The following is a 23,247-nucleotide window of genomic DNA, read 5'->3' as shown; positions in this document are numbered from 1 at the left end:
TTTTCTTTCTCACCTACCTCAATTGTAGCATCAGTTCCCAGCTGGAGCTCTGAAACTACTCCTGGGGCCTCCAGGGTTAATTCATGAAACTCCTTGTGTGTTTTCAGGTTTGAAGCAGCCAAGCTTGTCATGCAGTGGCTCTGCAACCATGAGGATCAAAACATGCAGAGGATGGCAGTTGCTATCATTTCCATTCTGGCTGCCAAGGTACCTGAACTCATGTTTATAATTTTCTGTAGGAAACTGTTTCCCCTGACAGTTCAGTAAACCAGATTAACTTATTCAAGCTGCATTCAGTATTGCAGAATTCCAGGTTGATCAGAGATTCTGGTCTGACCTTCAGAGTCTGCTACAGTGAATGATATTAAACTCACACCAGTAGATCCTTGGACATTTACCTTGTCTTCTGCTTGCTTGCAGCTTTCTACAGAACAGACAGCCCAGCTTGGTGCTGAGCTCTTCATCGTCAGGGTGAGTCTATGTAGACCCCTAAACAGTTTTCATTTTCATCATTCTCAGGCAGTGTTTGCTTAGCTTCAGTGTTTGCCAGTACTTCACCAAGTACTGGTGCCCCCCAGTACTTGCCTATCTTCTGAGATTTTATATTTCAAAAGTTTGTTTTTGTTACTGCCAAGTGAATGTGTTAATTTCTCTTCATTGGGGCAGCTTTACTCTTTAACAGGAGGTGGAAAGAGTCCTGAACTAGGAATCAGATGACCCAGGGTCTAACTTGTAAACTCACTGTGTGAATTTAGATAAATTACCTGGACCATTGGGGCCTAAATAAACCTTAAATCCTATCTAGTTCACATAGTTCTGTGATTTTGTTATTTATTAAAAAAATGTGGCATCTCTATTACAGTCATAAGACTTTGCTAGATGCTTTAGGGGAAAAGATAATGTTAATAGCTGATTTATGATTTTGGGTTGCTTCAGTTGAGGAATTAGTATAGTGAACAGTGAAAACTTAAAAGGTTTAAAGAGACTAAGTTGAAATCATGCCCTATTCCCAGTTCTATCACTCAACAGCTGTGTGATTTCAGGCAAGTCACCTAAATTTTCTTTGAAGTCATAAAAAAATGCTTTATACAGTTGTTAAGAAGATTGAAAAGGAAAAAAAAGATTGAAGGAATATACTAAGTTCGTAGCACAAAATACAACACATATGTTAGATGAGTAGAAAAGGCTGCTGATTTTATTTATTTTTACTGTTTTCAGGGATGACATTTTAGTTTTAAATATGACTTTTTATTGCTGTGAATGAGTTTCAGTAATTTTGGCTAGAGGTGTATTCCAAGACTATAAAGAAGTAGTCCATTTATGTGCTTTGGGAGAAAATTAAGTTTAATTTGAGTAGCAATTAGCAGGAATTAATAGTAGTAGTAATGATGATGCTAGCTAATTTTTTTCAAGCCCTTAATTAAGTTCAGATAGCCCAATTCTAGTGCCACACTCTTGGCCACTGTGCTATTAAGTTACATAATTGCAACTAGATGATTGTGTTTCTTAAAAATTTTTTCCTTCATTGTGGAAGTGAAAGTGAAGTCGCTCAGTCATGTCTGACTCTTTGCGATCCCATGGACTGTAGTCTAGCAGGCTCCTCTGTCCATGGGATTTTCCAGGCAAGAGTACTGGAGTGGGTTGCCATTTTGTATATAACTTTAAATAATAGTGCTAATTAATGTTACTTGTATCTGTTTTAGCAGAGCTCCCTTTACCCCCAAAAGTGTAAACTAAAAATGGAATTATAAATGGCCCACGTAGGTCTTAAAATATTTATTTTTCAAGCTTAACATTTCTTAGGTTTAAAGCTATGATAGAAATAATTTACAAATGGAATTTCAAAGCTATTATCTTATTTAAACCCAATTTAGACTTTAATTCTCTTACTATTGTATATAGTTCATCCTTTCTTTTTTTCTTAAGGAAAACATGGGGTAGGAGAGAATTAGGTCTTCCAATTCTTAGTTTCTCTTACTAAGTTGGCTATGATAAAATTACTTAATATTACTTGGACTCAATTTCCTCTTTTGAAAAATGAGGACGACAGTATTACAATATAGGATATAATTTGCTGATATGTAGTAAGTATTAGATTCATTCCCTCCACCTTTTTTATCCCAGGATCTGAAGTGAGTATATATTGTGACCTCTTGGGTAACATAGTAGATCCTAAGTTTTAATTATTTTGCTTTTCATTTTATTTACAGGTGATTAGATTATAGGTATGATCAGAATATTATAGAAGCATTTGTGAAAATCCTTTTTTTCTTGTAGAAGGGATCAGAATATTATAGAAGTATTTATGAAAATCCTCTACTTTTTTCTTGTGAAAGGAAAAGTCTAATCCAATAGGCTGTTTGTTGCACTTGTAAAAACCTTCATAGGAAATGTTTGAACCCATGGAACTAATCCTCATGGACTTGTTAGTCCATGTTATTAGCACTAATTATAATAACAATTCAGTAATTAGAAATTCTATTTTCCTCTTTCAGCAACTTCTTCAAATAGTGAAGCAGAAAACCAATCAAAATTCAGTGGACACTACTTTGAAGTTTACTTTGAGTGCACTTTGGAACCTCACAGATGAATCTCCAACCACTTGCAGACACTTTATTGAAAATCAAGGGTTAGAACTCTTCATGAGGGTTCTAGAGGTTAGAATGGGAATTTAGCCTACAGCTTTGGACATTCATTTATTGATTGATTTGAGCATTTGTTTATTATATTTGGTTCTTTAGTTATAGATGTCTCTTTCTTTTTCTAGTCATTCCCAACTGAGTCATCCATTCAACAGAAAGTCCTAGGACTTTTGGTAAGATAAAAGCATTTCCTGCTAAATTCAAGCTGTAATTATTTTCTATCTGAGGTATTACATAGAAAAATGCTACTCTGTTTGTAAACACATAATGATGTTAAATATATATATCAATATAATTAAGTGGAAAAAGCAGGCTACAAAGTTACATATTTAGATTTTCACCATACTGAAAGGAAGAATATAAATTACATGCTTTTTTTATATTTTGTGGTATAATACAAAGCTTCACTTATATTATAATACAAGCATGTATTATAATACAAGCATGTTTTACTTGTATAATCAGGAAAAAAAAAGATCTCATGAAAAATGTCACTAACCTACAAATATTCTTAGATTCTATGTCTGGTAATTGATGATTACTACTTAAACAACTGTTTAACAAATCAGATATTCCATAAGTATACTGAATATATGTTAAAGTGAGCCCTCTAGGATTTTGAGACACAGAGGAGAATCAGATATTTTATCACTTTTAATCACTGAAAGAGAAGAAGTGCCTGTACAGTAAAGGCTGTTTTAGAGTAGACCTCTGCTCTTGAGGAATTAGATCACAGGAGGCATAGGTTAGTAAATTGTAAAAGAAAAGTAGATTAATGTTTATTTTCTAGACGCAGAAGTATGAGAGATGGATTTTTGCGAAAGCTGAGTGCTGGCATTTAAAGAGGACTATCTAGGGACTTCCCTGGTGGTCCAGTAGTCAGGACTTCATGCTGCCAGTGCAGGGGCTCAGGTGTGATCCCTGGTCTGGGAACTGAGATCCCACATGTAGTGGGTTGTGGCCAAAAGACAGAAACAAAACCTAAAAGCACTATAGTATCTATTTACTATAGTTGTAGTTATATAAAGCAGAAAATGTAAAACTATCTAAATGCCCAGTAATAGGGAAATGTTAAGTAAATTACAGTATTTGATTGTCTTATTCATGGTTCATAGGATTATTAGATACAGAATTTGGCTCAAGTCATTATAAGAGGAAAAGGGGAATTTATTTTAAATATTCAGAAAGATCACATAGGGCTTTAAAATTGCTTTTTTAAAAAATTTCTTAAAGAATACATGCTTACTGTTCCTAGTGAAACAGTGCAAAAATGTATTTAAAAAGTATAAGGTTTTGTCCCCAACCTTCCTTTATTTTCATTTCTGTGAATTAATGTTAATACATCCTGATGTGCTTCCTTCCGTTATCTTTTTCCTTTACTTTGTGATTGAATTTTTTCAATAGTTTATTTTGAGGTATTGATTCTAGTTTAATTCTTCATGATCAGAGAAACTACTTTGAGTCCTTTTGAATTTATTGAGACATGTGCGGCCTGGGATATGGTCTTTCCTGGTCAATGTTCCATGTGCTCTTTAGAAGAATGAATATTCTACTTTTGTTAGAGTGTTCTATATATGTCTCTTGGTTGATATTGAAGTCTACCATAGACTTACTGATTTTCTGCCTACTTGTTCTGTTAGATAGCATTTATCATGTTCTATCAGTTTTTGCTTCCTGTACTTTGAAGCTCTGTTATTAGGTTCAAAAACCGAATTGCTATGCCCTCTTAATTGATCCCTTTATCATTATGAAATGACATTCTTTATCCCTGGTAATATTCTTTACCGTGAAATCTCCTTTGTCTCCTTAATATAGCCAGTCCAGCTTTCTTTTGACTAACGTTGACATGGTTTTATCTTTTTCCCTCCTGTTACTTTTAAGCTATATTTGTCTTTATGTTTAAAGTGTGTTTCTTATGGACAGCATATACTTTGCACCCTGTTTTTTATCCAGTATGAGAATCTCTTCTTTTTATTTGGACTGTTTGGATTGTTTACATTTAATGTTATTATTGGTATGGTTATATTTGCTTTCATCAACTTGGTATTTGTTTTCTGTTTGTCTCATCTGTTCTTTTTTTTTTTTTTTTCCTTTTTCTGCCTGTTTTTTGGTTTGAGTTTAATAATATTGTTTGATCTCCTTTCTTGGTTTATTAGCTATTCAGCTGATTTGCTAAGTTAATGATTAGTATGAGTTTATAGTATACATTTGTAATCACAGTCTACCTTTAAGTGATTTTATATGATTTCATATATATTATAAAAACCTTTAAAATAGTAGATTTCCATTTCTGCTGTTCTTTCCTTTATGTCATCATTGTCATGTATTTTACTTTTATAAATGTAATAAACCAATAAACATTGTTTTTTATATCAGTTATCTTTTAAGGAGATTGAAATACTTTTTAAAAACTAACATGTTTTCCCAAATACTATTTGTGATGCTCATCTTTCCTTTGTGTAGATCCAGATTTCTATAATTTTCCTTCTGCCAAAAAAGCATTCTTTAACATATTTCATAGTGTGGGTCTGTCTGCTACTGATGAATTCTTCAGCTTTCATATATCTGCAAGCATCTTTATTTAATCATCATTTTTGAAAGTTTCTTTTTTTGCCAGCTGTAGAACTCGAGGTTGATAGTACTTTAAAGATGTTGATTACCTTTTTTCTGACTTGCCATCTTTCCAGTGAGAAATCTGATGTCATCATTATCTTTATTCCTCTGTATGTATATGATTTTGTTCCTCTGGCTACTTTTAAGATTTAGGATTAGCAAAAACAATTCTGTGTAATTTGATTACGATGTGTTTTAATGTAATTTACTTCATGATTCCTATATCTGGGATTCATTGAACTTCTTGGTTTATAGTCTTCAAGTTTGATAAGTGTTTGGCCATTATTTCTTGAAAGAAAAAATGTTTTACACCCCCTTACCCCCAACCCACTGGAGTCCTTTGGAGACTTCAGTCTCATATTTTAAGCTGCTTGAAATTCACAACTCATTGGTGTTTTTTAAATTTTCTTCTGTTTTCTGTGTATGTATCAGTTTGAATTGTTTCCATTGTTAATGCCTTCTAATTTAGTAATTGTTTCTTCTTCAATGTCTAATCTGTTATTAATCCCAGCTAGTATATAGTTTTTATCGTTAGACGTCATTTTCTTCTCTAAAACTTCTATTTGGCTCTTTTTTATATCTTCCATATTTTTACATAACTTTTTGAACATATGAAATTTATTCATAATAACTGTCCTTCTCTGCTAATTTTAGCTTCTGTATTAGTTCTGGGTAAATTTCAAATGATTGATTATTCCCCTCAGTTTGAGTTTTGTTTTCCTGTCACTTGGCATGCATGGTAGTTTTTGACTGGATGCAGACATTTTAGATTTTACCTTGTTGAGTGCGGGATAGTTTCATTTTCCTATAACATATCCTTGAATTTTGTTCCAGGATTAACTGCCTTACTTTTAAACAGTCTGATCCTATTTGATCTTGCTTTTGTGATGTACTAGGAGGATCCAGAGCGTGCCGAGGCTAGGGCTGATTATTCTGTACTACTGAAACAAGACCTTCCTGAGTACTCAGTGCCCTGTGAAAGAGTTTTCTCAGACTGGATGGTGAGAACAGGCACTGCTCCTGGCCCTTTGTGAGTGCCAAGAACTTCAATCTTTTTAATAGCTCATTTTCTACCTTTAAATAGTTTCCTCACAGTCATGCTCTGATGAGTGCTCTGCTGAATAGGGTGCTGTGCCCTGCAGCTCTCTGGATTCTCTTCACATACAGTTCTCTTCTCTCTGGTTCTCTGTCCTATGACTTGCCTTGATCTCCCTGGATTCCCAACTCCATCTCTTCAACTCCGTGAGTCCACTGGGCTCTACTTCAATTGTATATCACTGTGCCACAGCCTGGAAACTCTCAAGGCAGCGTCTCGTCTTGTTTGTCATCCACCTCTAAAGGCCACTGTTCTTTATTACCTAATGTCTAGGATCTTGAAAACGATTGTTCCCTGTTGTGTTTTTTCAGTTTGTTTAGAATGGAGAGTAAGTCTGGCCCCTTTTATTTCATCTTGGTCAGGAGTCCTCATCAGTTTTTCACTGTACAGATTTAGGGATGAGAAATTTGTCTTTTATACTTACCAAAGATCCTGACGCTAGGAAAGATTGAAGGCAAAAGGAAAAGAGGGTGAGATAGGTAGATAATATCACCAACTCAACGGACATGAGTTTGAGCAAATTCCGGGAGACAGTGGAGGACAGAAAAGCCTGGTGTGCTACAGTCCGTGGAATTGCAAAGATTTGGACATGACTTAGCAACTGAACAACAATAATGTATTTCTTATACTATTTTTTAAAAAACTTGCTCTTAGTGTAGGTATGTTGGCAATGAATTTTCACTTAGGTTTTGTCTGTGTGAAAATGTCTTTGTTTCATTTTCAAAAGATAAATTTTTTGGTCACTATTGAAGTCCAAGTGGACATTTTTTCTGTTGGGTTTTTTGGTTATAATTTTCATAAATTGGAATAATTTTTGCCATTATTTCTTCAAATATGTTTTCCTGTACCCTTTCTTATATCCTTTCTTTTTGAGACCCTGGTTACAAGTATGTTAGATTGCTTGAAATTATCACACAGGTCATGTGACAGAAGTGCCCTACTGGCTTTTTGGCAGTATATTTTTTTTTTTCCTTTCCATGTTTTGGCTTGAATGTTTTCTACTACTGTTTTTTCATTTTTCATTTTATATATAGATATATATATTATAATTATATACATATAGTATAATAATATATATATTCTTTCTGGAAGTTACATTTAGGTCATTTTTATATTATCATTTTTTTTCCCCCTCAGGCTTATATTTTTCTTTCATTCTGTAATATATTTATAACATTTATAATAGCTGTTTTAAATCCTTATCTGTTGGTTCTATTATCCCTGTCATTTCTGGATCTATTTTTATTGATTGACTTTTCTTCTGGTTAAGGATCGTATTTCCTAACTCTTTATATGTCTGGTAATTTTTCACTGGTTGTAGCCATTGTGAAATTTAATTCACTTTTTGATTACTAGATTTTATTGTTTTCCTTTAAAGAGTCTTGGACTTTGTCCTGGTATTCAGTTAAGCTACTCACAGATCAGGTTGTTGCATTCAAAGCTTTCTTATAGGCATACCTCATTTTATTCACTTCACAAATACTGTGTTATTTTCCAAATCAAAGATTTGTGGCAAGTCTGTTGGCACCATTTTTCTAACATTATTAGCTCACTTTGTGTTTCTGTGTCACATTTTGATTATTCTTATAACATTTCAAACTTTTTCATTATTGTTATATTTAATATGGTGATCTCTGATCAGTGATGTTTGATGTTACTACTGTAACTAGTTCAAGGATTCAAATGATGGTTAGAGTCTTTTAGCAATAAAGTATTTAATAATCAAGGTATGTACAGTGTTTTTTTTTTTAACGTAATGCTGTTGCATACTTACTAGACTACAATATATATAGTATAAACGTACCTTGTGTGCGTACTGAAAACTAAGTTTTGTGTGGGTCCCTTGATTGCAGTATTCATTTTTTTGTGATTGTCAGAAACCAAACCCACAATCTCCAAGGTATGCCTATATTTGCTTTGTTAGAGTAGCTTCAGATCAGCCTTTCCCCTATTGCTTAACCCTAGTTACCCCACTATACTCAAATGCTTTGTTTAGATGAGATCCCTTCACTCTGGCTGGTAAGAATGTAAACTATTCCTAAACCTGTTGACTTTGGGATTTGTTCATGTATTGCTTTCTGGTGGTTCTTTCCCTAGTTTCATGGGGTTTCATTTCATATCAGTAGTCAGCCAAAGATTTTAGGGGATCCCCCTGCAGATGTCTTTTTCTTTGGAAATTTTTCCTTTTTATTACTCTGTTCTATAGATTTCTGCTGCCTTAGCCACCCTACACACGGATCCTTATCTCTTCAACTCAGCAAAACGTCCAATTCTCTTTAGATTCCCCTTATATGCACAGCAATCTAGAAACTGCCCTATTTGAATATCTTCTCTTGTATCTATACAAGGATCAGATTCCCTGTATAGCTATTCCATTGTCTCATAGCTATTGTCCATTCTCTCATATATTTTGGCTGGTTTCCCAGTAACTTGTTTATTGCAACAAAGAATGGCCCATGATTCTTTTGATGCTTTGTTCCAGATCTTTCTTGTTGGTTTTTGTTTTAATGATGCTGTCTTTGCATTTTCATGTGTGTGTATGTGTGTGTGTTTTAAACTTCTTAAATCAGGTACTATCTTGCAGTTGTATTGCATGAGATTCTTGCGGGAGTCTAATTCGCTACTGTGTATTTGATGATTCTCACTCATTATGGATTATTTTCATTGTGAATCGTAATTTAGCATTTTCTGTGAGGCTTTGAGTTCAAGATGTGTCCTTCTCAGAGGGTCTTTGTATTTCTTTCTACCAAGCTTGGAGGAGATGGAGGACTACCTTTGTTTGTTTGTTTAATTTAATTTATTTTGAGCACACCACACAGCTTGTGGGATTTTAGTTCCCCAGCCAGGGATTGAACCCAGGCCCTTTGGAATGAAAGCACAGAGTCCTAACCACTGGACTGCCAGGGAATTCCCTTATTTGTTTATTTTAAAAGGTATATATTTCTTTCTTTTTTGTCTCTCTAAAATGATACATGCTGTGTAAAAAATATGAATATGGAAGAATATAAAAAATAAATGTGAGATGCCTTTTCTTATTTGAATATGTGAGATTAGAGAGGGGCATAGGAGACTTTGATTAATCATTTATGGTGATGGAAAAATACAGGATTATGTACATTCATGTAGCGGGTAAAGTTATACCTGTCTCTTCTGTCTTCCTTCTTTTTGGTGGTTGGAAAAGAGAACTTAGTCTTTTCAGAGGATGCATTTGGACGTGATGCCTTTTATTTTCACTTGTCATAGAGTGACTTAAGCTAGGGAGTGAATAGTTTCTTAACAATGAAAATGCCAGGGTTTTTGGTTCCTAAGAATTGGAATCAGTGTGTTAGGAAAAGAATTATGATTTCATAGTAGATCAGATGAAGTTTTGAGAAAGAGGATTAATCTTCAGAATAGTGAGGTAAGTTGGGTCTTATATTGTTTCGGAGAAAGTCAAGCACAGCCTAGATTGTAAACCCCTCAATTGTTTCCCATGTGAATAGAGGTCTTCCTTATGTACTACCTAGGCAAGCCATCATATCCCAACTCCAGATAAAACACCTACCTTCCACAGGCCAGCAGGCAAATTTTGACATTCAGTGGAGGTCCTAGGCTATGAAGTTTTTAAGACAGAGGATCACTATATTGCTCACGTAAATGAATGCTTTCCTGTCTTCATCTTACTTAGGCTCTCTACATTACTTAGAACTACTAATCCTTTCACCCTTTAAAAAAAAATTTACTTATTTTTGGCTACACTGGGTCTCCATTGTTGCGTGGGCTTTTCTCTGGTTGTGGCGAGCAGGGGCTACTCTCTAGCTGCAGTGCACCGGCTTCTCCTTGCATGGCTTCTCCTGTTGCAGAGCATGTGCTCTAGAGAGGGTGGGCTTCAGTGGTTGCACCACACAGGCTCAGTAGTTGTGGCTCACGGGCTCTAGAGTGCAGGGCTCAGTAGTTGTGGTGCATGGGCTTAGTTGCCTCGTGGCACGTAGAGTCTTGCTGGACCAGGGATTGAACCCATGTTCCCTGCATTGGCAGGCGGATTCTTAACCCCTGGGCCACCAGGGAAGTACCCCTTTCATCCTTTTGATGTACTCACCTATCTCTGCTTTCTAGATACCAAACTTTGCCCTTAACCTCTCCTACTGTTTTTCTCCTACCTCTCTTATGGTTGCTCTCAGGTTGGAGTTTCTCCAGACCACACAGATGGTATAAATTTGAACTACAGTCTTGCTTGAGTCTTGCTTGTTTATAAATTACAAGGGAAGACTTTTCCTTTTAGGCCAGAGCCCAGATCACAATAGGCTTCTTTCTTTTGTCTCTATGCCAGGCCACCCTTTTATTGAGGTGTAATGCTTTGAAAATTCTTGCATTGTAAGCAAAGTCTTAGTATCTCTGGTCCTTACTTCTGACCTAGCATGGCTGTTAAACCCAGTTTTCTTGCACCCTGCCCGCCCCCCACTGCTGCGAGCCAGAGATAGCCTGTTAGGTTCTAGTTTGATTTCCTGTTTACATTTTATCCCAGACAAAAAAGTTACATATTTAAAGTTTGCTTGCTGTTTTTCACCCAGCACAACTAGATATTGTACAGCAGGAAATTTTTAGGTTATCTAGTTCACTAAATCACTTGAAAAGAAACTACTATTTCTTTATTTTATTGTTTGGGGTGGAGAGGAATAAAATCACCTACAATCCCACAGTGCTAACATAGCAACAGTCTTCACCTTTTGTTCATACATGTTTAAATCATTGCAGTGTCATTTAGCCATTTACTATACATAATTACTTTAATTTTTATATTTTTTCCCCCAGAACAATATAGCTGAAGTACAAGAATTGCATTCTGAATTAATGTGGAAGGATTTTATAGACCACATCAGTAGTCTTCTACATAGTGTTGAAGTGGAAGTCAGTTACTTTGCAGCTGGAATTATTGCCCACTTAATATCTAGAGGTGAACAAGCTTGGACATTGAGTCGCAGCCAGAGGAATTCTCTCCTGGATGATCTGGTAGGGTAACTTGCTGTTTTCTGGAAGAATACAAACAACATTCATAATGATTAAACTATCAAAGCCTCATCATGCAATACTAAATAAATATTATAATCCCTTCTTGTGTGTCTTATGTCTTTCAGCATTCAGCTATTTTGAAATGGCCAACTCCAGAGTGTGAGATGGTAGCATACAGGTAATTAGCAAGATAATTAATATTAAGCCAACCTAGTCATGTTGCTTGCCTAGAGGTCATTGCTATTAGATGTATGATCGTTTTCCCTTAGGCATCTATGTTTTTACTTTATTTTGCTACGTATCATTCATCAGTCCTCCTTTCATATTCATTGAAGACAGGTGCCAAAGTCTTGTTCTATCCCCTTGAAATTCAAAGATGAATAAGATATGGTGCCTCCAAACAAGAACTTTACAGCCTAGTGAGGGAAACCAAATGTAAATCAGATATAATTCACTCTTATGCTAATTTCATACAATGCTTTAAAATCAAAGATGAAAATGCTTTTTAAAAAAAGATGAAAGTACTTAAATCTGCACTGGAAAATAATGAAAAACTTCCAGAGAAAGTAGATTGTGAACTGAGTTTTAAGCAGGGACAGAAGATTTTAGGAAGAGTATTAATGCAAGGAGGTGTAAAACAAGAGAACACATTTAACGAACTAGAAGCAGCACCTGATTTGTTTAGGGAAGCAGTTTGTAATTATTAAAGTGCATACTGGATTCTGACTTTATTTATGACAAGTGATTTGATAGATAAGTTACTAATATACCTGAAGTATTCCTATTCCAGATTGCAACATAAATATTATCATTACAGTTTATTTTGTTGTCTATTTTATAAATGTTGATGCTGCCAGTACTTTTTATTCCAATATGTTTTACCCATTTTGGGGCAGAAGACTAGAAGAAATAGGCTAAATTCTGGACCTCCTTCATGATGTTCTATTGGTTGGTTATCAACTAACTTTGCATCTAGGTTTCCAAACCAAGGTCTACTGTTCTTCAGAATGTGTATCTTCAAGACTGAAAGGTGCTTTTGAGAAAAAGTACATTGTTCTGATCATCTTCTATCTTCTTCATCAAGACTTTTGTTTGAATACAATCCTTCATCAGATGGCTAAGACAAAGGAACGATGTTCTACAGAGGGTCATTTATATTAGTTTACAAATAGAAGGATGAAATTTCTGGAGTGAAAAGCTCAGGAATCATTGCTTTAGAAAATGATGCAAAGTATAGGATGTAACTTTTATTCTTTTCTTTTGAACTTTTAGGTCCTTTAATCCATTTTTCCCATTACTTGGCTGTTTCACAACACCTGGAGTCCAGCTATGGGCAGTTTGGGCCATGCAACATGTCTGCAGCAAGAATCGTATGTACCGAAAGAGAACTGTGTTTGAATGTAATTCTTGTCCTTCAGCTAGAAAATTAAAATGATATGTATATTCAGTGTTTAGGACATTGCTGCCAGCATCCATAGTGTGTGGAAAAGTAAACTATTTAAATCAGGTTTCATATCATTTTTTTCCATTATTCTTTTTTGAAGGCTGTGATGTGATGTAACTCTGTCAGTATTTATTAATATAAACTCATTCCATAGGTAATTTGAAATAGTAAAAAGAAGCACATAAATATACCTTAATAGTAAAGTATAAATTAAATTTTCTTAAATTAAAAATCAGATCCAAGGAAAAATAATTTGAAAAAAATTAAAAGATAGAAGGAAGGTAGTAGAATTTAGATATGTAGGCCATTCATAGTAATTGATATACTCTCTGTGACTGGACTGGAAGTAAGCAGCTACATGGTTCTCTTTCTGTATATAAGAGGGAAGAACATTATATATCCTCAAAGGGGTATAAAGCTTTTCTGCACAATTAAGTACAAGTTAAGTTTCTTTTATAGAGTCTTAATAGGGGCTGTGTTATAAATGGCCTTATATAAGAATGTGAGAGTCGTTTTTTTAACAACAGTTTTTTAGCAAGTAGCAGTACTGTTTTGTTATATTCTTTCTTGTTGCATTCTTTGATGAACACTTATCACAAAAAGAGAACTCAATAAAAGTTCTTCTTTGTCAGGTGGATAGAGGAAGATGGTTTAGGGAATGGGAAGCGACAGAGAAAACCACCTTGTACCCACCTAAACCTCCACCTGGAAGCTTTTCTGCCTCCTCCTACTAAATTCCTGGAGCAGAGTTGTTCATTCATAAACATAAGATTGCCTCATTAGCTACACTAAACTGCCTCTGCTATAAATATTTTTTTCCTTTCTCTGTACCTTTAGGTTCTGAGAACTCTCAGTATTTTTTTTTTTTTAAACGTCTGTCCGATTTTATACCCAGCCTCTAATCTCCAGGCTTCTTTCCTCATTACTTTTCATAGACTCATAGGAGACAATAAAACATAATAAATAAATAATAGTGCATTTCATTTAACTGGTACCATTTTTGTGACTATTCTTAGGTGTTGGTGTTTTTTTCACGTTTACTCTGTGAAATGAGTACCCTTAAGAATTTATTCTATAATGCACTGTAATTTGGAGATTGTTAGATTATTTTATCTCCAACTCAGGTAGTCCAGGTTCCTACTTTCTTGCTTCCCTGTTTATGTTTAAATGGAATTTACTTCTCAGTTTGCACTAAAAAGTTTAATGCACTAAAAAGCTTATACCTTTTAAACATTAAGAGTTAGTGTAGCATAGTGATTAAGACACAAGACTATTAATACCTGGATTCAAATCATGTTCCACCACTTACCATGTATGCAATCTTGAGCAAATTATTAAATCTAGGACTTCAGTTTCCACATTTGTTAAATGGAAATAATAATAGTACCTGTTTCACACGTTATAATGAGCATGTTCCCATATTTTGGGAAATTTTTGGCAACATGATTTACAATAATCACTTAATCTTTATTTTATGGTGTATTAGTTTCCTAAGGCAAGTGTAACGAAGTACCAAAAATGGGTGGCTTAAAGTAACAGGAACATTTTGTCACTCTGTTCTGGAGGCTTAGAAGTCTAAGGTGTGAGTGGGGCCATGCTTTCTCTGACACCTCCAGGGGAGGACCCTTCCTTGCCTCTTCCAGCTTCTGGTGTTTTCTGCTCCGTGTGTCTTCATATCGTCTTCTGTGTGTGTGTCTGTTTCTGTGTCCAGATCTCCCCTTTTCATAAGAACATCAGTAATATTGGATTAGGGCCTACCCCAATGGTATCATGTAACTTCACCAAGTACATCAGCCCCACCCTTGTTTCCACATAAGGTTTCATTTTGAAGTCCTGGGCCTTAGGGGGTGTTAGGACTTTAACTTATCTTTTGAGGGAGATACAATTTAACCCATAACATATGGCTATAAATTTATTAAACTTACCTAGCTACATCCCTATTGATGAACATTTAGGTAGTCTACCTTTTAATTTAAAAATTATACTCAAATGCTTGTTTTTACAGAGATATTCATTGCATCATTATTTATAGTAGGAAGTAACTCTAAGTAGCCTAGAGGTCCAGCAATAGGGGAATGTAAAATAATGTTGAAACATCCAGACAGTGGAATTATAAGCGAAGAAGACATGATAGAAAAGTATATGAGCACAAACTTATATTCTGGGTCAGGACAGAGTAACTGGTACCAGAGTATAAGCAATAGAAAAATGTGGGGAAAATTTGAAACAGTTTGTTCTAGTCTTAGACAAAAGATTGCAAGGATTCTGATCCTTGAAAGGAGAGAACAAATGAGAGGGCTTTGTCACCTGGTTCTTCTTGGCCATGCCTCCTCCAGGGGCTTGAGGAACATGGTAGAGACTGGAACAAAGGGATGGAGAACAGCCACAGCCTGGCGGGGGCAGGGGGGACATTCCTAGTGGCCCAAGGAAAGAAGGAAGCTGGCTTGCTGTAAGAATCACAGATCCATGAGAGGAAGCCAGCCTTTTCTAGTCAACACAGCTTTGCCCAAAGCCCAAAGAAAGCCCATTTCTTTGCCCAAAGAAACGTCTCCCCTGGTCACAGAGCAGAGCAGCCAGCCTTCTACCTCCTGGAGGAGATGGACACAGGGCAGGCAGGGAGGGCTGTTGCAGGAGAGGATGAAAGTAGTTGTTTCTTGAATGAATAAGAGTGTGTCCAGGGAGGTGGTGTTGAAGATGGCCACAGTGGCCAGTATGGGGAGTCTGGGAGGCCAGGACCCCTCATTAGCTCTGCTATAGGGCCAGTCTCCACTTGGCCCTGTGAGCATGGGCAAGGCGGCCCTAAATGTCATGCCAGGCACAGACACCCTTAGGGAAGATTTCAGTGGGTCCACAGATGAGGGTTGGTACATCGATTAGGAGAGGGCAGCCTGAGGGGGTGGTGGCAGAGACCTCTCAGAATTGTAATCAGGGTCCCCAAGGTGAAGAGATGCTGGACCATCCCAAACTGGGAGAGGCCTCTGTTTTGGCAACCCTGAGTCCACCCTTGGTGGGCAGCTCACCCCTCATATACACGGACATGTGAATGGGCCTGCATACATACACAGGGATGTGTGCTCAAGTAGATAACCACACACTGACGTGGCCTGCCCCAGCCCACACGCAGCACCACCCTCAGACTCTGGAGTTCCCCTCTCAAAGACCTGCCTCCAGTGTGCCTACATCTGAGGGTCTCCCCAGCAGGGCACAGGCAGGGTGACTGGACTGCTATGGGCCCTTGAGGGGTGGAAGGGGGTCAGGGAGGCTTGGGGAGGTGGGTGGGGAGGCAGGCTCTGCTGCAGTTCCTGCTGTTTGCCATCAGATCACACTGTGTGCTGAGAGTCAGGCATAGAACAAACTCTACAGACTCCCTGTCTTTCTTTCTGGAGGCATTGACTGGAGTAGCATAGGGGAATCAAGTACAGCTCAGCAATTTCATTGGATGGAGGAGACAAAAATCAGAGCACAGCAAGACTGAGGTGCATGGAATTTGGGGGCAGAACAATGCAGTTAGATCTAGAAAGAACTCCAGAAATCTTCATAGGAGTTTCTTGAGTCTTAGGCTGAATACTAAGCTGTGGATGCCTAGGATGAGACTCCTTGAGGCCAAATACCAAAGAGACTGCTAACTGAACAACATGAGCTTACACAGGGTTGGAAAATATTTAAATTCCAAACAGTGGAAAGAACATAATACCTAGGGCTTTCACTGCAGATGCCAGAAGAGCCAGAAGAGATTAGCCCTAAATTAAAGGCTTCTCTAAGGCAACCCTACAAAGCTTACAAAACAAGTCTTGAAATGATCAAGCTGCTCTGGAGAAACTGTCTGCCAGAGAAAAACTAAGCACTCTTTTAAAAAAGACAGCAAAGTCTACACTCAACAATATGTTTAGTTATATGATGGATTGCTAGATGAGAGAAGCAGCAGAAAAATATGATCTGTAACCAAGAGAAAAATCAGACAGTTGAAACAAACCCAGAAATGATAGTGATGATGGAATTAGCAGGGGAAAATTAAAAACATTTTTTATAGATATGATTCAAGATTTTTTAAGAAAATATGAATACCAAAAGGAGGAAAAGTGAAGTATAAAAAATAAATAAAAATTTAACATGAAAAATATCTTAGTGAGCTTAAGAGTAGATAAGAAAAGAAGAAAAAAGTTCAGTGAAATTGAACACAAAGCAATAGAGAATATCCAAACTCAAAGAAAGCTGGGTTTAAAAAAAAAAAAAAGGAACACCAGAGGTATCCTGATATAAATACCAGGCAAAGACATAAGAAAAGAAAATTACTGAACAGTATATCTCATGAGCATAGATGAGGATATTCTTTTTAAAAAATGTTAACAAACAGAACCTAACAGTGTATAAAAGGGAGGTTACTCCAAGAATGCAAAGTTGCTTTAAGATTGAAAATCAATATGCTTCTTCCTATTACCAGACCAGGAAAGAAAAGCAATCTAATCATGTCTATTGATGCAGAAAGGCAGACCATTGGCCACTGCCCATGAAAGCGGAGATTTTTACTACTATTCAATTTTTCTATCCTTGCTGGGAAAACAGTTTGCAGTTCCTTCTACAGAGGTGTTTTGGATTTTACCTTTTTCAGTCAGAGTGATGACCTTCCAAACAGAATGTTGTCTATTTACCTTGGAGTTGCTGTCCACAAACCGGGCAGCTCTTTGTTGGTTAGTGGAGAGCTGTTTATGTGCCACTGTCCAAGTGACAATAGAATCTGGCAGCTCCTTGTGCAGTTCCAAAGTCAGTACTAGTGAGAAAGATGCTCCCTTCTCTTGAGTATCCCCTCCTTACATTCTACAGGTAGGATGACCCTGTGTAAAAGCGGATTCCATTTTATCATTTAACTCTTCTGGGCATTGTCATCCCCATTAGAGTGTTTCTCTGACGTCACTCAAAAACACTGTGGCTCTTTCAGGTTTGAAGATTGTTGTTTGTCCTTCAGTCATAAGGGTAGCTTCAATTAATGTCAAATAGCAAGGTAGAAATGCCGTTAAATGGAAATTCTTGGTCCAGAGTCCCAGTAGTCATCTTGGTAGGCTCACAGGCTTTTGCCATAACCCGCAGTCTGCCCTTCACATAGGACTATCACACAGAGAATTTGTCCCTACTGGCCCTCCAGCTTCTGTTCCACACTGCATTGGCTAGGGCAGCCTTCCTCCCCACTTAGCGTATCTAATTAACATTGCTTGAAAGAAGGATTTGTAGGCTTTCTGTTCTATGATGTTAGGTAGGGAAAACATTCCCCAGTCAGTAAAATGTCCATCCTCATAATACAGTCAGATAAAAGAAATTCACATACTAATTCTCCTATAAACTTTTACCTTAATTCTGTTAATCCTTATATTCCTAACTGTAGCCTCCATTAGGACTTCATCCACAGATTTTAATCTTACAATACTGAGTAGGAGAGTGTTCCCCAGCCAGACATAATCCTCATTTCCATAAAATATTCAGGTAGAAGAGGCACAACTTCTTTCTAGAAAGTCTGTTTAAACATTCCAACTTTCATAATCCTATCAATCCTTACATTTTTATTTTCTCTCAGTCTAATTGTAGCCCACATCAGGGCTTCACCAGTGGGTTTTGGTAACTTCTCTACTTCTTGATTAAATTACCCACTCTTGTGCAAAATTCTTTAAGTCCCCAGTAAGGCATCAAGCCAAGGAGTCCTGGCCTTTTGTCAGTGTTTGTCTTGAGTAGATGAAACAAATGCCAGTCAGGTTTGGATCCATCTCTAAATGCCATTGGTAACTTTAACCATTAGTAACCATAGCTCTGACTGTACAGACCTTTGTCGGCATGGTGATACTCTGCTTTTTAATATGCTGTCTAGGTTTGTCATAGCTTCTCTTACAAGGAGCAAGTGTCTTTTAATTTCATGGCTGCAGACACGGCCTGCAGTGATTTTGGAACCCACAAAAAGAAAATCTGTCAGTTTCTACTTTTTCCCCATCTGTTTGGCATGAAGTGATAGGACCAGATGCCATGATCTTTGTTTTTTGAATGTTGAGTTTTAAGCCAGCTTTTTCACTCTCTTCTTTCACCTTCATCCAGAGGCTCTTTAGTTCCCCTTTGCTTTCTGCCATTAGAGTGATATCATCTGTATATCTGAAGTTGTTGATACTTCTCTTGACAGTCTTTATTCCAGCTTGTCATTCATCCAGCCCAGCATTTCACATGATGTACTCTGCATATAAGTTAAATAGCAGGGTAACAATATTCAGCCTTGATGTACTCCTTGCCCCATTTGAACCAGTCCGTTGTTCCATGTCCAGTTCTTACTGTTGCTTCTTCACCAGCATACAGGTTTCTCAGGACGCAAGTATGATCCACATAGTCTGGCTTTAGCGTAGTCAGTGAAGTAGAAGTAGATGTTTTTTCGGAAAATCCCTTGCTTTTTCTGTGATTCAAAGGATGTTGGCAATTTGATCTCTGGTTCTTCTGCCTTTTCTAAATAAATCCAGCTTGTACATCTGAAAGTTCTCTATTCACATACTAATGAAGCCTAGCTTGAAGGATTTTGAGCATTACCTTGCTATCATGTGAAATGAGTGCAGTTGTACAGTAGTTTGAGCATTCTTTGGCATTGCCTTTCTTTGGGACTGGAATGAAAACTGACCTTTTCCAATCCTATGGCTACTGCTGAGTTTTTCAAATTTGCTGACGTATTGAGTGCAGCACTTTTAACAGCGTCATCTTTTAGTATTTGAAATAGCTCAGCTGGAATTCCATCACCTCCACTAGCTTTGTTCGTAGTAATACTTCCTAAGGCCCACTCGACTTCACGTTCCAGGATGTCTGGCTCTAGGTGAGTGACCATACCATCATGTTTATTTGGGTCATTAAGACCTTTTATGTATATTTCTTCTTGTATTCTTGCCACCTCTTCTTAATCTCTTGTGCTTCTCTTAGGTCCTTGCTGTTTTTGTCCTTTATTTTGCCCATCTTTGCATGAAATGTTCTTTAGTATTTCCAATATTCTTGAAGAGATCTCTAGTCTTTCCCATTCTGTTGTTTTCCTCTTACTTCTTTGTATTATTCATTTGCAGAAGACTCTCTTATTTCTCCTTGCTGTTCTGTGGAACTCTGCATTCATTTGGGTTTATCTTTCCCTTACTCCTTTGCCTCTCACTTCTTTTCTTTTCTTAGCTATCTGTGAGGCCTCCTCAGACAACCACTTTGCCTTCTTGCATTTCTCTTTCTTTGGGATGGTTTTGGTCACCGCCTCCTGTAGTGTTATGAATCTCCGTCTACAGTTCTTCAGGCACTCTGTCTACCAGATCTAATGCCTTGAATATATTCTTCTCCTCTGCTGTATAATCATAAGGGATTTGATTTAGGTCATACCTGAATTGCCTAGTAGTTTTCCCTACTTTCTTCAATTTAAGCCTGAAATCTACAATAAGAATCTGATGATCTGAGCCATGGTCAGCTCCAGGTCTTGTTTTTGCTGACTGCATAGAGCTTCTCCATCTTCAGCTACAAAGAATATAATAAATCTGATTTCAGTATTGACTGTCTGGTGATGTCCATGTGTAGAGTTGTCTCTTGTGTTGTTGGAAGAGGGTGTTTGATATGACAATACTCTGTTAGCCTAATCCCTTGAATTTATTTGTCACCTCCACTGTATTGGGTCAAATGTTTTCAAGTCATATGTCTGATAAAGTGCTTGTGTTCAAAATATATCATGTACTCTGAAAACTTATGATAAGAAAACAAAATGAGTAAAAAAAACAAAAGAATGGACAAAAGAGTTGAATAGTCTCTTCACCAAAGATTTACAGATGACAGGGGGACTTCCCTGGTGTCCCGTGGTTAAGAATCTGCCTTGCAATGCAGAGGATGCAGGTTTGATCCCTGGTTGGGAAAGGAAGAGCCTCCATGCCACAGAGCAACTAGCCTGTGTGCTGCAACTGCTGAAGCCTGCATGGCGCAACTAGAGATCCGTGCACCGCAACAAAAGATCCTGCGGGACACAATGACCTGACACAGCCTAATAAATAATAAATAAATAAATAAATAAATACAAGATTTACAGATGGCAAGTATACACACATGAAAAGATGCCCAACATCATTAGGATATATGTATAGATCAATGCAATAGAATTGAGAGTTCAAAACTAAACCCATTCGTCTATGGCCAAATGATTCTTGACAAGGGTGTCAAGACAATTCAGTGGGAAAAGAACATGTTTTTCAGCCAATTGTGCTGAGAAAACTGAGTAGGAGAAGGCAATGGCACCCCACTCCAGTACTCTTGCCTGGAGAATCCCATGGATGGAGGAGCCTGGTGGGCTGCAGTCCATGGGGTTGCAAAGAGTCGGACACGACTGAGCGACTTCACTTCCACTTTTCACTTTCATGCATTGGAGAAGGAAATGGCAACCCACTCCAGTGTTCTTGCCTGGAGAATCCCAGGGACGGGGGAGCCTGGTGGACTGCCGTCTATGGGGTCGCACAGAGTCGGACACGACTGGAGCGACTTAGCAGCAGCAGCAGCAGGCATGTGTTAAAGAAGAAACTTGCATGCTTACCTCATGCCATATACGAAAATTAACTCAAAAATGGGTTATTGGCCTAAGTATAAAAACTGCATTTATATATGCATAAATACATAAAACTTTTAAAAGAAATAGATATAAATCTTTATGACACTGGATTAAGCAATGTTTTCTTATATAGAACACCAAAAGCATAAGTGATAAAAACTAGTCTAATCGGATTTAATAAAAATTTTTAACACATTTGTGCTTTAAAGGACATCATCAACAAGGTGAAAAGACTACTCAGAATGGTTGAAAATATTTGCAAATTATATACGTAATGAGGAACTTGTTTTCAAAATGTATAAACACAATAATAAAAAGAAAAATGACCCAGTTTAAAAACTGGCAAAAGATCTGAATAGACATGTCTTAAGAAAAATATACAAATGGCCAATAAGCAGATTAAAAGCAGTTCAACATTGTTAGAAAAATATAAATTAAAACCACAATGAGATACCACTTTATACCTGCTAGGAAGGCTGCCTATAATCAAAAAGATGGACAGTGGTATGTGTTGATGAAACAACTGTCTCATTCGTTTGATGATGAGATTGAAAAATTATACAGTCGTTTCAGAAAACAATTTGGTGATTTCTTATAAAGTTAAACATACATTTAGCCCAGCATTTTAGGTGTTTCCTCAAGATGGATGAAATGAAAAGTTCACAAAAAACTTATAATAATAGGATGATTATAGCATTTTTAGTCATTGTAACGAAATGCTGGGGGTCAGGGGAGAACATGCAACAAATGTCCAGTACAGTAACATTAAAAACATGTGGTGTGTTCAATACAATGGAATATTTCTCAGCTTAAAGCAAAAGAACTACTACATACAGGTAACAACTTGAATACAAAGATTACATACTGGATGAGTCTGTTTATATGAAGTTCTAGGCAAAAATGGCACCCCACTGCAGTACTCTTGCCTGGAGAATCCCATGGACGGAGGTCCTGGTGGGCTGCAGTCCATGGGGTCACAAAGAGTCAGACACGACTGAGCGACTTCACTTTCCCTTTTCACTTTCATGCATTGGAGAAGGAAATGGCAACCCACTCTAGTGTTCTTGCCTGGAGAATCCCAGGGACGGGGGAGCCTGGTGGGCTGCCGTCTATGGGGTCGCACAGAGTCGGACACGACTGAAGTGACTTAGCAGCAGCAGGCAAAAATCTACATTGCAGAAATTAGAACAGTGGTTGCTTGGGATGAGAGGTGCAGGGGAGATTGACTGCAAAGGTGCACAAGGAAACTTATTTTGTTGTTGAAAATATTCTATATCCTGATTGTGTTGGTGGTTACACTAGTGTATCTGTTGTTCTTGTTCAGTATCTCCTGGAGTTTGTTCAAATTCATGGCCAATGAGTCGGTGACATTATCCAACTATCTCATCCTCTGCCTCATATAACTATAGATTAAATTGGGTGTATTTATTGCATGTAAATTAGACTTTAATAAATATGACTAAAACTAAAAAAATTTAAAAGACACATGTACAGTAAATTCCCTGGTGTTCCAGTGGTTAGGACTCTGTACTTTAACTGCTGAGGGTCCTGTTTCAATCCCTGATCGGGGAACTAAAATCCCACAAGCCAAATAGCACAGCCCTCTCCCTACCCCCACCCCCTCAAAAAAGCATGTGTGCAAAAAAAAAATTTTTTTAAGTTTTAAAAATGTTTTATTTATTTAGGCTGCATTGGGTCTTCTGTTACGGGCCAGCTTTTTCTGGTTAAAGCAAGCAGGGCTACTCTTTTGCTGCTGTGCTCAGGCTTTCCATTGCCATGGTTTCTACTGTTGTAGAGCATGGGCTGTAGGGTGCAAGGGCTAAGTTGCCTAAGGGCATGTGGAATCTTCCCAGACCAAGGATCAGAACCTGTGTCCCCTGCATTGGCAGGC

At 37.3% G+C, this 23,247-nt stretch overlaps 1 protein-coding gene across 5 annotated transcripts in view; it reads left to right on the top strand.

Moving 5' to 3' along the window:
* ZYG11B (zyg-11 family member B, cell cycle regulator) overlaps nucleotides 1-23,247 on the top strand; it is a 79,913-nt gene that overhangs the window by 50,187 nt on the left and 6,479 nt on the right. For 4 of the 5 annotated variants that reach the window (XM_055585869.1, XM_055585873.1, XM_055585868.1 and 1 more), the window contains 7 exons: nucleotides 108-207; nucleotides 421-471; nucleotides 2,496-2,657; nucleotides 2,768-2,815; nucleotides 11,143-11,340; nucleotides 11,466-11,518; nucleotides 12,613-12,710. In XM_055585869.1, the coding sequence (XP_055441844.1) occupies nucleotides 108-207; nucleotides 421-471; nucleotides 2,496-2,657; nucleotides 2,768-2,815; nucleotides 11,143-11,340; nucleotides 11,466-11,518; nucleotides 12,613-12,710 (710 nt within the window). Of the gene's footprint in view, nucleotides 1-107; nucleotides 208-420; nucleotides 472-2,495; nucleotides 2,658-2,767; nucleotides 2,816-11,142; nucleotides 11,341-11,465; nucleotides 11,519-12,612; nucleotides 12,711-13,416; nucleotides 13,758-23,247 lie in introns of those variants that run through there. The other variant, XM_055585872.1, reaches the window with a different exon arrangement.

Source organism: Bubalus kerabau, chromosome 6, assembly GCF_029407905.1.
Source record: "Bubalus kerabau isolate K-KA32 ecotype Philippines breed swamp buffalo chromosome 6, PCC_UOA_SB_1v2, whole genome shotgun sequence".
In the NCBI taxonomy this organism is placed as follows: Eukaryota; Metazoa; Chordata; class Mammalia; order Artiodactyla; family Bovidae; genus Bubalus; species Bubalus kerabau.
The sequence above is the reverse complement of the archived record's forward strand: the minus strand, read 5'-3'. Positions and strand labels throughout refer to the sequence as shown.